This window comes from Microtus pennsylvanicus, chromosome 1 (genome assembly GCF_037038515.1).
Source record: "Microtus pennsylvanicus isolate mMicPen1 chromosome 1, mMicPen1.hap1, whole genome shotgun sequence".
Taxonomy (NCBI): Eukaryota; Metazoa; Chordata; class Mammalia; order Rodentia; family Cricetidae; genus Microtus; species Microtus pennsylvanicus.
The window spans coordinates 36935572-36947689 of record NC_134579.1 but is presented as its reverse complement, the minus strand read 5'-3'; the positions used below and the strand labels follow the sequence as shown (position 1 = coordinate 36947689).

The following is a 12118-nucleotide window of genomic DNA, read 5'->3' as shown; positions in this document are numbered from 1 at the left end:
AAATGTTGCAGTCTCTAGTGAAGAGTTGCTACTTCTGCCCTGCCACTTTAAGGGAGTTTGCCAGCAGAGGTGACCAAAGCTTCTCTGTCCCAATCCACTACAACGTTTCTTATCAATCCAGTGAAAGGTCTTAACCCAAAACTCATTCAAAAAATTTCTTTGGAAGGGAAGAATCCAGGAGAGGGGCTGCCTCTTCCGGGGCAAAGATGGGCAGATACACAGCTTATATAGGACTTCTTAGGGGCAGAGTTTTCCCAGCGAGAAGATTCTCAGGGTGGGAATTAGTTAGATGTCAACCCCTGATCTCGAATAATGCAGATTGGCTGGATTTCATGCTCAGGGATTGGTAGATCTGGAGCTTAGGAATTAGCTGGTTTTGGTCAAGAGTAGAGTGTGTTCCTTTAGCTCTTGTTTCAGGGACAAAGTGTGTTCTTTCACTAGACCCCTATAACCTTTTGAGTCTTGTTTCAGGGTCAGGTGTTTCTTTCATTGGCTCTGGCTTCAGGAACAAAGTGTGTTTCCTTGTCTTGTTTTTAGAGTCAGGATGCATTTCTTTGGCTCCAGTTTCAGAGTCAAAATTATATATTTCACTGGCTCTGGATTTAGGGTCAGGATGTGTTTCTTTGACTGGCCCATTTACTCTACACATAGGGCTTCATAAATTCACAAATTCATTTTACCATGAGTATGTAAGTACAAACAGTATAAAAAGGACATCATAATGCTTGAAAAGATTGTTAACACTGTCAAATTTATTTCTACGGAAGAAATAGTCTTGTGTTGTAGGCAGAGGATTCTTGTTCATTCCTGGCTGCCCAGACCTGAAATCATCACACAAAAACTATATTAATTAAAACACTGTTTGGCCTATTAGCTCAGGATTCTTATTAACTAACCCTGACATCTTATATTAACCCATTCCTATTATTTTGTATTTTACCACAGGACTTGTGATTTACCAGTAAGGTTCCAAGATATCTGACTTCTTCAGCCAATTCACGCAGTCTGACCCCACTTTCTTTTCTCCTCCATCTCTGCTTGGAATTCCTGCCTTGCACTATTCGGCCCTGCCATAGGCCCAAAACAGCTTCTTTATTTAAAAATGGTAACAAAATACATTCACAGCATACAGAGGAGAATCCCAAATCATTGTGTAGCTGATTATAAGTGTTTTGGCTAAAGATCTTACCAAATACTTTATAATAAGAAGTACTCAGTATCTTTTTCAGGTAGTCAATGTCTATTGTAATATGCAAAGATTTTAACAGATTGTTGCACACAGTTTTACTCTTATAAAGTACAAAACTTTATCACACTGAATACATTTATAGGGTTTCTCTGCAGTATTATTTTTTCCTCATGATTTAGATTATTCATACATACAAATGTTTTGCCAAACTGATTACATTCATAGAGTTTATCTCCAGTGTGTGATCTTTTAAACACTGGAAGATTACTGTGAGGTACAATGGCTTTACCACATTCATTACATTCATAGGGCTTCTCTCCAGCATGTGTTAGTTCATATCTTTGAAGATGACTATGATAAACAAAGACATTGCCACACTAATTGCATACCTAATGTTTTTCTCCAGTATGGGTTCTTTTATGTTTTCGGAGACTACTGCGATATGCAAAGGCTTTACCACACTGATTACATTCATAGGGTTTCTCTCCAGTATGTGTTCTTTCATGTGTTTGAAGACTACGGTGACATGCAAAGGCTTTACCACACTGATTACATTCATAGGGTTTCTCTCCAGTATGTGTTCTTTCATGTGTTTGAAGACTACGGTGACATGCAAAGGCTTTGCCACACTGATTACATTCATAGGGTTTCTCTCCAGTATGTGTTCTTTCATGTGTTTGAAGACTACGATGACATGCAAAGGCTTTGCCACACTGATTACATTCATAGGGTTTCTCTCCAGTATGTGTTCTTTCATGCATTTGAAGATGACTGAGACGTGCGAAGGCTTTACCACACTGATTACATTCATAGGGTTTCTCTCCAGTATGGGTTCTTTTATGACATTGAAGATTATTGTGATAAGGAAAGGCTTTTCCACACTGATTACATTCATAGGGTTTCTCTCCAGTATGGATTCTTTTATGACTTTTTAGATTACTGTGACATGCAAAGGCTTTACCACACTGATTACATTCATAGGGTTTTTCTCCAGTATGGGTTCTTTTATGACTTTGTAGATGACTGTACTGTGCAAAGGCTTTACCACACTGATTACATTCATAGGGTTTCTCTCCAGTATGTGTTCTTTCATGTGTTTGAAGACTACGGTGACATGCAAAGGCTTTGCCACACTGATTACATTCATAGGGTTTCTCTCCAGTATGTGTTCTTTCATGTGTTTGAAGACTACGGTGACATGCAAAGGCTTTGCCACACTGATTACATTCATAGGGTTTCTCTCCAGTATGTGTTCTTTCATGTGTTTGAAGATTACGGTGACATGCAAAGGTTTTACCACACTGATTACATTCATAGGGTTTCTCTCCCGTATGTGTTCTGTCATGCATTTGAAGATGACTGGGACGTGCGAAGGCTTTACCACACTGATTACATTCATAGGGTTTCTCTCCCGTATGTGTTCTGTCATGCATTTGAAGATGACTGGGACGTGCGAAGGCTTTACCACACTGATTACATTCATAGGGTTTCTCTCCAGTATGGATTCTTTTATGACTTTGTAGATTACTGTGACGTGCAAAGGTTTTACCACACTGATTACATTCATAGGGTTTCTCTCCAGTATGGATTCTTTTATGACTTTGTAGATAACTGTACTGTGCAAAGGCTTTATCACACTGATTACATTCATAGGGTTTCTCTCCAGTATGGGTTCTTTCATGTCTTTGAAGATGACTGTGATAAGAAAAAGCTTTACCACACTGATTACATTCATAGAGCTTTTCTCCAGTACGTGTTCTTTTATGCCATTGAAGATTACTGTGACGTGCAAAGGTTTTACCACACTGATTACATTCATAGGGTTTCTCTCCAGTGTATGTTTTTTTATGCATTTGAAGATCACAGTGATGTGAAAAGGCTTTACCACACTCATTTCCTTCATAGGGTTTCAATCTAGTATGTGTTTTTTCATGCCTGTGAAGATGACTATCACATGCAAAGGCTTCAACACATTGAGTATATATAGAAGTTTTCTCTCCATTTTGACTTTTTTCATGCCTACAATGATAATGGTACATGTGAAAGCATTACTACATTTAATACATTGTTGAATATTTTTATCTGTAAAAATTAGTTTTACAATTTAGTCCTATTTTAAAGAGGAAATTTATGTTAAGGTTTTATCACCATGTTTACAATCTTGTTTTTCCCTTTCATTAAGGCTTGCTTTTTATCTTTGAAGATAACTGATAACAGCCTTTATTACATGGTTCACATTTACAGAATCTTTTTTTCTGTATGAGAATTTTTATATATTGAAGAGAATTGAAAAAACTCAGAGCTTTAAAACTCTTATTGCATTCATAAAGTTTCCTATACTGTGAGTGATACTACATTTGCTAAGTGAACTAGGACAACAGAAATATTTACACAGTCCTAGTACCCACGGTGCATTTCTGAAATGTGAGCTTGTTGATATATTAACAATGAGACTAGGAAAACAATGACTTGTATACTTGTACATCAAATTCAACAAGTGTACTCAACATGGGAACTGCTACATATCTTCAATTTGTTCTGAGGGAGAGGTGTGTTAGATCATTTCACATCCCTATGTTCATGTGGCTTGTATCCAGAGGAACATATGATATACCTAGTAAAGGAAGAATAACAAATATAAGGTTTCCACACTGAGTTCACACAGTTTGACTTTCTGTCCTCATAGACTTGTGGTATCTGGATTAAGGCCTCTCCACAACAGCTGCCCCTTAATTTGTGACTCTAAATCCCTCCTCACTAAACTTAACACAGTCCCAAGTATATGGGTTAAACTACCCTTTCTATGAACTATTAGTGTAATAGAGAATTTCAGAGATATCCTTATCACCTTTTCAATATGTATCTTTTATAATATGAATAATATAAAATAAATAGATTGACAATTTTACAGCATAACTCTCATGGTATTATGAGGCAAAAGGTAATATAGGTTAAGACATTGTTTCCTTGACTTCTTTCTTAAAAGAATGACTTGCAAATGCAGTTCATCTATCTGAAATTAAGGTATATGATTTTGTGAGAATTTAATGATCATCAAAGCACTTTATTATTTACACTGTTGTGTAGAAGGAGCAGCGGGCTGGTGTTCCTGTAACCCAGCTCCCAGCTGCCTGGCTAGTTTATGCCCTGAAATAATAACACATAAATTGTATTCTTTTAAACACTGCTTGGCCCATTAGTTCTAGCCTCTTATTGGCTAGTTCTCACATCTTGATTAACCCATTTCTAATAATCTGTGTAGCATCATGAGGTGGTGGCTTACTGGGAAAGATTCAGCATGTCTGACTGGCAGCTGGCTCCATCACGTCTGACCTCACTTCTCTTCTTCCTAGCATTCTATTCTGTCTACTCCACCCACCTATGTTCTGACCTATCAGGCCAAGCAGTTTCTTTATTAATTAACCAATGAAAGCAACAGATAGACATATGACCTTCCCACATCACTGTTGCTTTTGTTTAAAATGTATAGGATACATTACAAATTCTTCAGAGGTACATTTGCATCAGCTTATACATGAAAATTACCTTTCATGTCTTCTAGAACTTTGACAATGTTCTTCAATATTATGGTCTTCCCAAATGTATCCTAAAATATAGTCCCAAAAATGTATGTTATATATTAAAAATTGTAAAAAAGATTACTTACCATTTGAAAGCAAACCTTACAACCATGCCTGATTGTTTACCCCATTCTTCTTTCTCAATCATATTACAAAGGAGCATCATTAACCAATGAACAGTTGTCCCCTTATTTGAAACATGAAAGATAATTCAGTCTTACCTATAATAGTGAGGTTTCTGTAGGTCTCCAGCATCACATCTTTATAGAGATTCTTCTGGGAAGGATCCAGCAAAGTCCATTCTTCCCAAGTAAAGTCGATATGCACATCATCATAGGTCACTGCATTCTAAAATATCCCATACATGTGTACAACAGAAAGCATGATTTTGACAACACTGTAAATGTATACTTCTTTGACAGTATAGTCATATAATTCTGGTGCTCCCCATACTTATTCCATGACATCATAATTTAATCACGAAGTCACTTTAGAAGCAAACTGAATCCAAAGTTCACCATTGTCATTTCTGAACCCTATGAATGGGATATCACCTTGCAAGAGAAATGCATACTAACCAACAATGAAAGATACGTAAATAGATCAACAATACAGAGTACAGATAAGAGAAATTGTATGAAGGATTAATTCCTAACTACAAAAAAGGAAAATAAGATGAAAAAGTTGGATGCACTGCACTGAATCATACCTCTAATCCTTGCACTCAAAAGGCAGAGGCATGTATGTCTATCTGCCTCTGAGTTGAATACCAGCCTAGTCCATGCAATCACTTTTAGAACAGCCAGAAATACATATTAAATACCCATTTCACATGAAAAAAATCAGTCAAACAAACATAAAAATAGATATAGATGAAAATAAGTCATAGGTTTTAACTGAAGTTTCTACAAAGAGTTATGCATTCACTTCAACTATTTACGAGAAACCTGAAGTGCCCCAATTAAAATGCAACATAAATAAGATTTTACTAAAAGGCACTGTGTGTTTAAAAAGTTACAAATGGACAAATAAAAACAATAGCAATTAATATGCTGATTACAAATAATCAACACAGAGCAGGAAAGATGGCTCAACAGTAAAGAGTCCTCCTGGTCTTGCATATAGTTGGTTTCAAGGACTTACATGGGGGATCATAACTATCCATTATTCCAAGTTCAGGGTTTCTAATACCATCTTTTGATCAATGTAAGGACCAGGCACTCACATGGTGCATATCCATGCATACAGGTAAAATACTCTTTTTAAAATAAAAATTCAAGCCGGGCGGTGGTGGCGCACGCCTTTAATCCCAGCACTCGGGAGGCAGAGGCAGGTGGATCTCTGTGAGTTCGAGACCAGCCTGGTCTACAAGAGCTAGTTCCAGGACAGGAACCAAAAGCTACAGAGAAACCCTGTCTCGAAAAATCAAAAAAAAAAAAGAAGGGCTGGAGAGATGGCTCAGCGGTTAAGAGCATTGCCTGCTCTTCCAAAGGTCCTGAGTTCAATTCCCAGCAACCACATGGTGGCTCACAACCATCTGTAATGACGTCTGGTGCCCTCTTCTGGCCTGCAGTTATACACACAGACAGAATATTGTATACATAATAAATAAATAAATATTTGGGGGCTGGAGAGATGGCTCAGTGGTTAGGAGCATTGCCTGCTCTTCCAAAGGTCCTGAGTTCAATTCCCGGCAACCACATGGTGGCTCACAACCATCTGTAATGAGGTCTGGTGCCCTCTTCTGGCCTGCAGGCATACACACAGACAAAACATTGTATACATAATAAATAAATAAATAAATATTTCAAAAATAAATAAAATAAATAAAAAAAAAAAAAAAAAAAAAAAAAAAAAATAAAATAAAAATTCAAAACAAATAAAACAAGCATGAAGAAGGTTAAGCACCTGCAATCCAATGACTCAGAAGGCACAGGCAGTATTAATGTCATGAATACTTGCCATCCTGGGAAACATAATATACCCTTTGTCAAATTTTAAAATTCAAGATATGAGTGAAGCTCAGTACAACAGCATATGCTTGATAGGAAAAAACCATCATACAACAATATAAAAAGAAAAAAGCCAGAAATACTGGCCCACCTTTCATCCCAGCACGTGGGAGTCAGAGTCAGAGGATCTCTGAGTTTGAAGACAGCCTGGTATATATATAGAGAGAGAGAGCTACATTCAGGACAGCTAGGGCTACACAGACAAACCTTGTCATCAAAAATAAACAAACAAAAATGAAAACAGTAGGTTACCAAACCAGCTTAGCACCAAACAGCAGTTAATTCTACTGAATCTTATATGACTTAGTGATAGAGTTTATGATGGTGGTAAGTTATGACAGCAAAAGAAGAAAGGTGACTGATTAGTTTCAAACACAGTAGGCACAAAGAACAGGAAATGGGTTGAAGCTATAGAAACTCATATTATAGGATTCCCCTCTGTATGCTGTGATTATCATTGGTTAATAAAGAAACTGCTTTGGGCCTATAGCAGAGCTATAGGACAGAACTTAGGTAGGTAGCGAAAACTAAACTGAATGCTGGGAGGAAGAAGGCGGAGTCAGAGAGAAGTCATGTAGCTCTGCTGGAGACAGACGCTAAGAACTTTACCTGGTAAGCCACAGCCACATGGTGATACACAGATTAATAGAAATTGGTTATGTTAATATGTAAGAGTTAGCCAATAAGAAGCTAGAGCTAATGGGTTAAGCAGTGATTTAATTAATATGGTTCCTGTGTGATTATTTCGGGGCTGAGCAGTTGGGAACAAACAAGCAGCCCTCCTTACTATATCATATCACATCACCAATTAGAAATTACATCCAGAAAGGCTCCTTCTACTAATAGTTTCACAAGCAATCAAATGAAAGTTACCAAGAAGAGGCACATGTTAAAATATATCCTCCTCTCTGGGAGGTTTTTCATTCACTCAATTACATTTTGACCTGGGTTACTATAGGCTCATGGTGATCCATGAAGAAAATTAATTTAGTCACTTCAATGATACTCATAGTCTGCAATAGCCTCTACACTATTCAACTGTTCAAAGTCTCTTCTGAAGCTCAAGACAATCACTTGACAATGACTTTTTGACAGAGATTTCTGTCCCACTTGGTCCCACAATCATTCAGTCCCAAAGAAACACACAAAGGTCTACATTAATTATAAACTGGTTGGCCTATTAGCTCAGGCTTCTTATTAACTAATTCTTACATCTTAACATTAGTACATACTTCTTGTCTGTGTTAGCCACATGGTTTGGTACCTTTTATGAGTGAGGCATTCTCATCTTGTTTCCTCTGCATCTGGGTGATGACTGCTCAGAGCCTTTCCTCTTCCCAGAATTCTCCTGTTCTGGTTATCCCACCTATCCTTCCTGCCTGGTTACTGGTCAATCAGTAAACCAACACAAGTGACAAATCTTTACAAGGTATAAGACCATTGTCCCACAATAAGAAACATCTTATAAAAATCAGAAAACAAGTTACATCTTTCCAACATATAATGGTACAGAATACCATTCACACTTCAAAATAGAGAAATGGAGGCATAGTGAGGGAATATTGAACCAAGGCAAGACTGAAGAATAGCAGGACAAACATCAAATCCTGTAGCTCTTTCTTAGATGCACAAGGCTTCAGTTTCAGAGGCTTAGATGGCCCTATCCCTGCATCTTCTCATACATCTCTCTGGTTACTTCCACTCCCTATATTCACTTAGTTCTCCATAGAAGATGTCTTATAGTTTAGGCATCTCAATATCTTATGGTATCAAAATACAACCCTGGCTGTTGTGGAATATTATTGTAAGATGTGTTATATTTGTTTATGTTGTGAAACAATTGTTTCAATGATAGAAATATGTGTTACATTCTTTTATGTTGCATTTGTTTAATTCTGTGAAGCTGTGATACTGGGATGGTCTAAAATACCTGATTGGCCTAATGAACAGTCAGTAGCTTGGTAGGAAAGTATAAGATGGATTGGCAGGCAGAGAGAATAAATGGGAGGAGAGATTTTGGAGGGAAAAAGGAAGGATGACAGAGAAAAGGAGAGAAAAGCATGGGCCAGCCACTCAGCTACACAGCAAGCCACAGAGTAAGAAGTAAAAAAAAAAAGTATACAGAATAGAGAAAGATAAAAGCCCTGAGGCAAAAGGTAGATGGGACAATTAGTTTTAAAAATAGCTGGCTAGAAACAAGACAACATAAGACCAGGAATTTATAAGAAATAATAAGCTTCAGTGTATGTCATTTTTTGAGACCTGGGTGGCAGGCCCCCAACAGAGTAAAAACAACAACAAAAACAGGTTTCATCCTCACAGCTTCATGAAATGAATTCTCACAATCTCTTCACTGGGTTCCTGACTTTGCCAAACATGGAAGCCAGTAACAATGCTGAATTGTAACCACAAACTAAGAACACATTACCTTAAATTTTGATTCTTTCTTATTTCCAGGACCAGCACATGATGAGTGCCTGAAAAGTTTAACTTCTTAATTGACAGACACTAACACACTCGGACCACAGGCATAGCAGGTTTTGTATGAAGTTGCTTCCTAGGACTAGGAATCACTTTGCTTACTCCCTACATAAATTGAAGGTTTATGTGGATGGAGTGTTACTCCTGGAGCACCTTGCTAGACTTCCATTCCATGGCAAGGGCCTTCTCTATAATAGTAATAAACTCCTTTAAAAATCCCCGCTTCTTCCAGTAATTGGCTGCCACCTGAAACTAGATTTTCATTTTCATTTATTTCAGCCCCACTTGTTTTCTTTTTACTGTAGACCTGAACGAATCGTTAGGAATAACCATCCAATAGATCCAATATTTCATTTAAGGAATCAACCCATTATTTTTTAATTGTGCTTTACTAAATTTCAAGATCATAGGCAGAAAAAGAAAGATTTTGGAGCCAAAATATCACATAAATGACCTCAACTTAATCTGCTATGGAGTCTATCATTTCCAATTGAAATCCTATAATCTCAATCTCTTGTAGGAGGATGGGGTTGGCTTGTTGTCCCAGCTGCCCAGCTAGCTTATGCCTGAAATAACCACACAGAAATTGTATTAATTAAATCATTGCCTGGCCCATTATCTCTAGCCTCTCATTGGCTAACCCTCACATCTTGATTTAACCCATTTCTATTAATCTGTGTTTTGCAACATGACAATGGCTTACCAGGAAAGATTCAGCATGTCTGACTCTAGTGGCTCCATGGTGGTTCCCTGACTCTGCTTTCTTCCTCCCACAATTCAGTTCTGTCTTCTCTACCTACCTAAGTTCTAACCTATCAAGGGCCCAAAGCAGTTTCTTTATTAACCAATGAAAGCAACACAAAGACAAAAGGACCTCCTACACCAATCTCTACTTTCTGGCATTCCTCTTAACATTTCCATCTTCCTGGTCCTTCAAGAACAGGCAATTTAGTTCTGTGTACTACTTTCTATATTTTTTGCCACCTAAAGTCTAGAAATCTTCTACTCTCTTTCAAGAAACATCATTCCCAGGTTCTGCCTAGTAACAATATTACTTTTGGTTTTCCATTTTTTTGTTCTAACTTGCATTTATGTTGCTCTGATTAAATACTCTAACCAAAAGAAGCTCAGACAACAAGTGGGGTAATTTGACTTCATCATTTTCAGAGTTTAGGACAGAAAATCAAGTTAATAATGGTTGACAGTAAAAATCCACGGACAAAGATTGTTTCCTGGCTTTTTCTCTTGCCTAGTCACTGTCTCACTCATGCTAAGATAGCTATCTTTTGTAGCCCAAGCCCATTTTCTTAGGGATATTGCCATCCTCAGTAGAGGAGCCTTCCCACATCAATCATCAACACAATCTCTCCCAGATACAACCGTCTATGGCTTTTATGAACAAAGCCATTATGAACACAGTTGAGTAAATAGTAAATGTCCTTGTGGCAGGATCTTTTGGGTATATGTCCAAGAGTGGTATAGGTGGGTCTTGAGGTAGATTGGCTCACTATTTCCTGAAGACTGAATGTTGATTTCCACACTGGCTGTACAAATTTGCACTTGCAATAACAATGGATTCCCTTGCTACATGTCCTTGCCAGCATTAGCTGTCACTTGTATTATGAATCTTAACAATTCTAACAGGTATAAGATGAAATCTCAAACTGGTTTTGATATTAATTTCCCTGATGGCTAAAGATGTTGAACATGTCTTCAAGTGTTTCTCAGTCACTTTAGATTCTTTTATTGAGAATTCTGTTTAGAGGTGTTTCACATTATAATTTGATTATTTGGTTTGTTGTTGTCTAGTTTCTTGAAGTCTTTAATATCCTAGGTGAGGAAACCCAGAATCACATAGAAAAATATGGTATTTACTCCCTTAAAGGTGGACATTAGCAGTTAAGTAAAGTATAATCACAGTAATCACAGTTAATCACAGTATAATCCATAGACACAGAGAGGCTAAGTAACAAGAACAGCTCTAGGGAAGATGCATGGATCTCCCTGGTAAGCAGAAATAGAATAGATCTTGTGGGTATACTGGAGGCAGGTGGGGATGGGATGAGGAAGGATTAGGTGAGCGAGGAAGGGACATATGGGGAGAAGACAGGGAGAGATGACTGGAATATGGGAGCTTTTAACAGGGGATGTGGAAACTTTCTAAAAACTATAAAGGTGATCCTAGTGAGGACTCCTAGTAATCAAGAATATGGAGGCTGAACTAGCCATCTCCTGTAACCACATAAAGCTCCCAGTGTGACTGGGACACCAAGCCAGCCACAAAACTTTCAACCTACACTTGTACTACTTGCAAGATATGCTGGGGCACTAGTGACTCAGAGCTTTCTTAGTGGCCAATAAATGACTGCTCTAACTTGAAGCTCATGGGATGAGAGGAAGCCCATAAATGACACTGCCTAGATGGCCAGGAACCAGAACTTGAATGACTCAGAGAACAGGGGTAGAACCAAATACAGCTGACCAAGAAAAATATAAATAAAGTGAATCATAACTATTTCCTGCTATAATCATAGGTTGATACTTGCTCTACTTGTTACTAAAGAGGCTTCTTCCAGGGGCTGATGGAAGCCCATGCAGAAATCCCTACCCAAACATTATTTTGAGCTCTAGGAATCTTAAAGAAGGGGGGTTGTAAGTATTACAGCATTGAGTGGTTGAGGAAATCAGGAGAACATGGCCCACACAACCAAGTAGTGGCTCAAAGAAACTGATGTAGCAATCACAGAGTCTTCATGGCTCTGTGCCAGGTTCTCTGCATACATGCCATGGTTGATTAGTTTGGGGTGTTTGTAAAACTCCTAACTGTAGGAGTCATGGTGTCTCTGACTGTTTTG

General features: G+C 37.9%; 1 protein-coding gene across 1 annotated transcript in view; it reads right to left on the bottom strand.

Moving 5' to 3' along the window:
- Nucleotides 1–1578: 1578 nt before the first annotated feature.
- LOC142838902 (uncharacterized) overlaps nucleotides 1579–12118 on the bottom strand; it is a 29082-nt gene continuing 18542 nt past the window's right edge. The window contains exons 2-4 of the mRNA XM_075954611.1: nucleotides 4992–5118; nucleotides 4736–4796; nucleotides 1579–3208 (exon numbers count right to left, since the gene is read on the bottom strand). Of these exons, the coding sequence (XP_075810726.1) occupies nucleotides 1579–3208; nucleotides 4736–4796; nucleotides 4992–5118 (1818 nt within the window). The remainder of the gene's footprint in view (nucleotides 3209–4735; nucleotides 4797–4991; nucleotides 5119–12118) is intronic.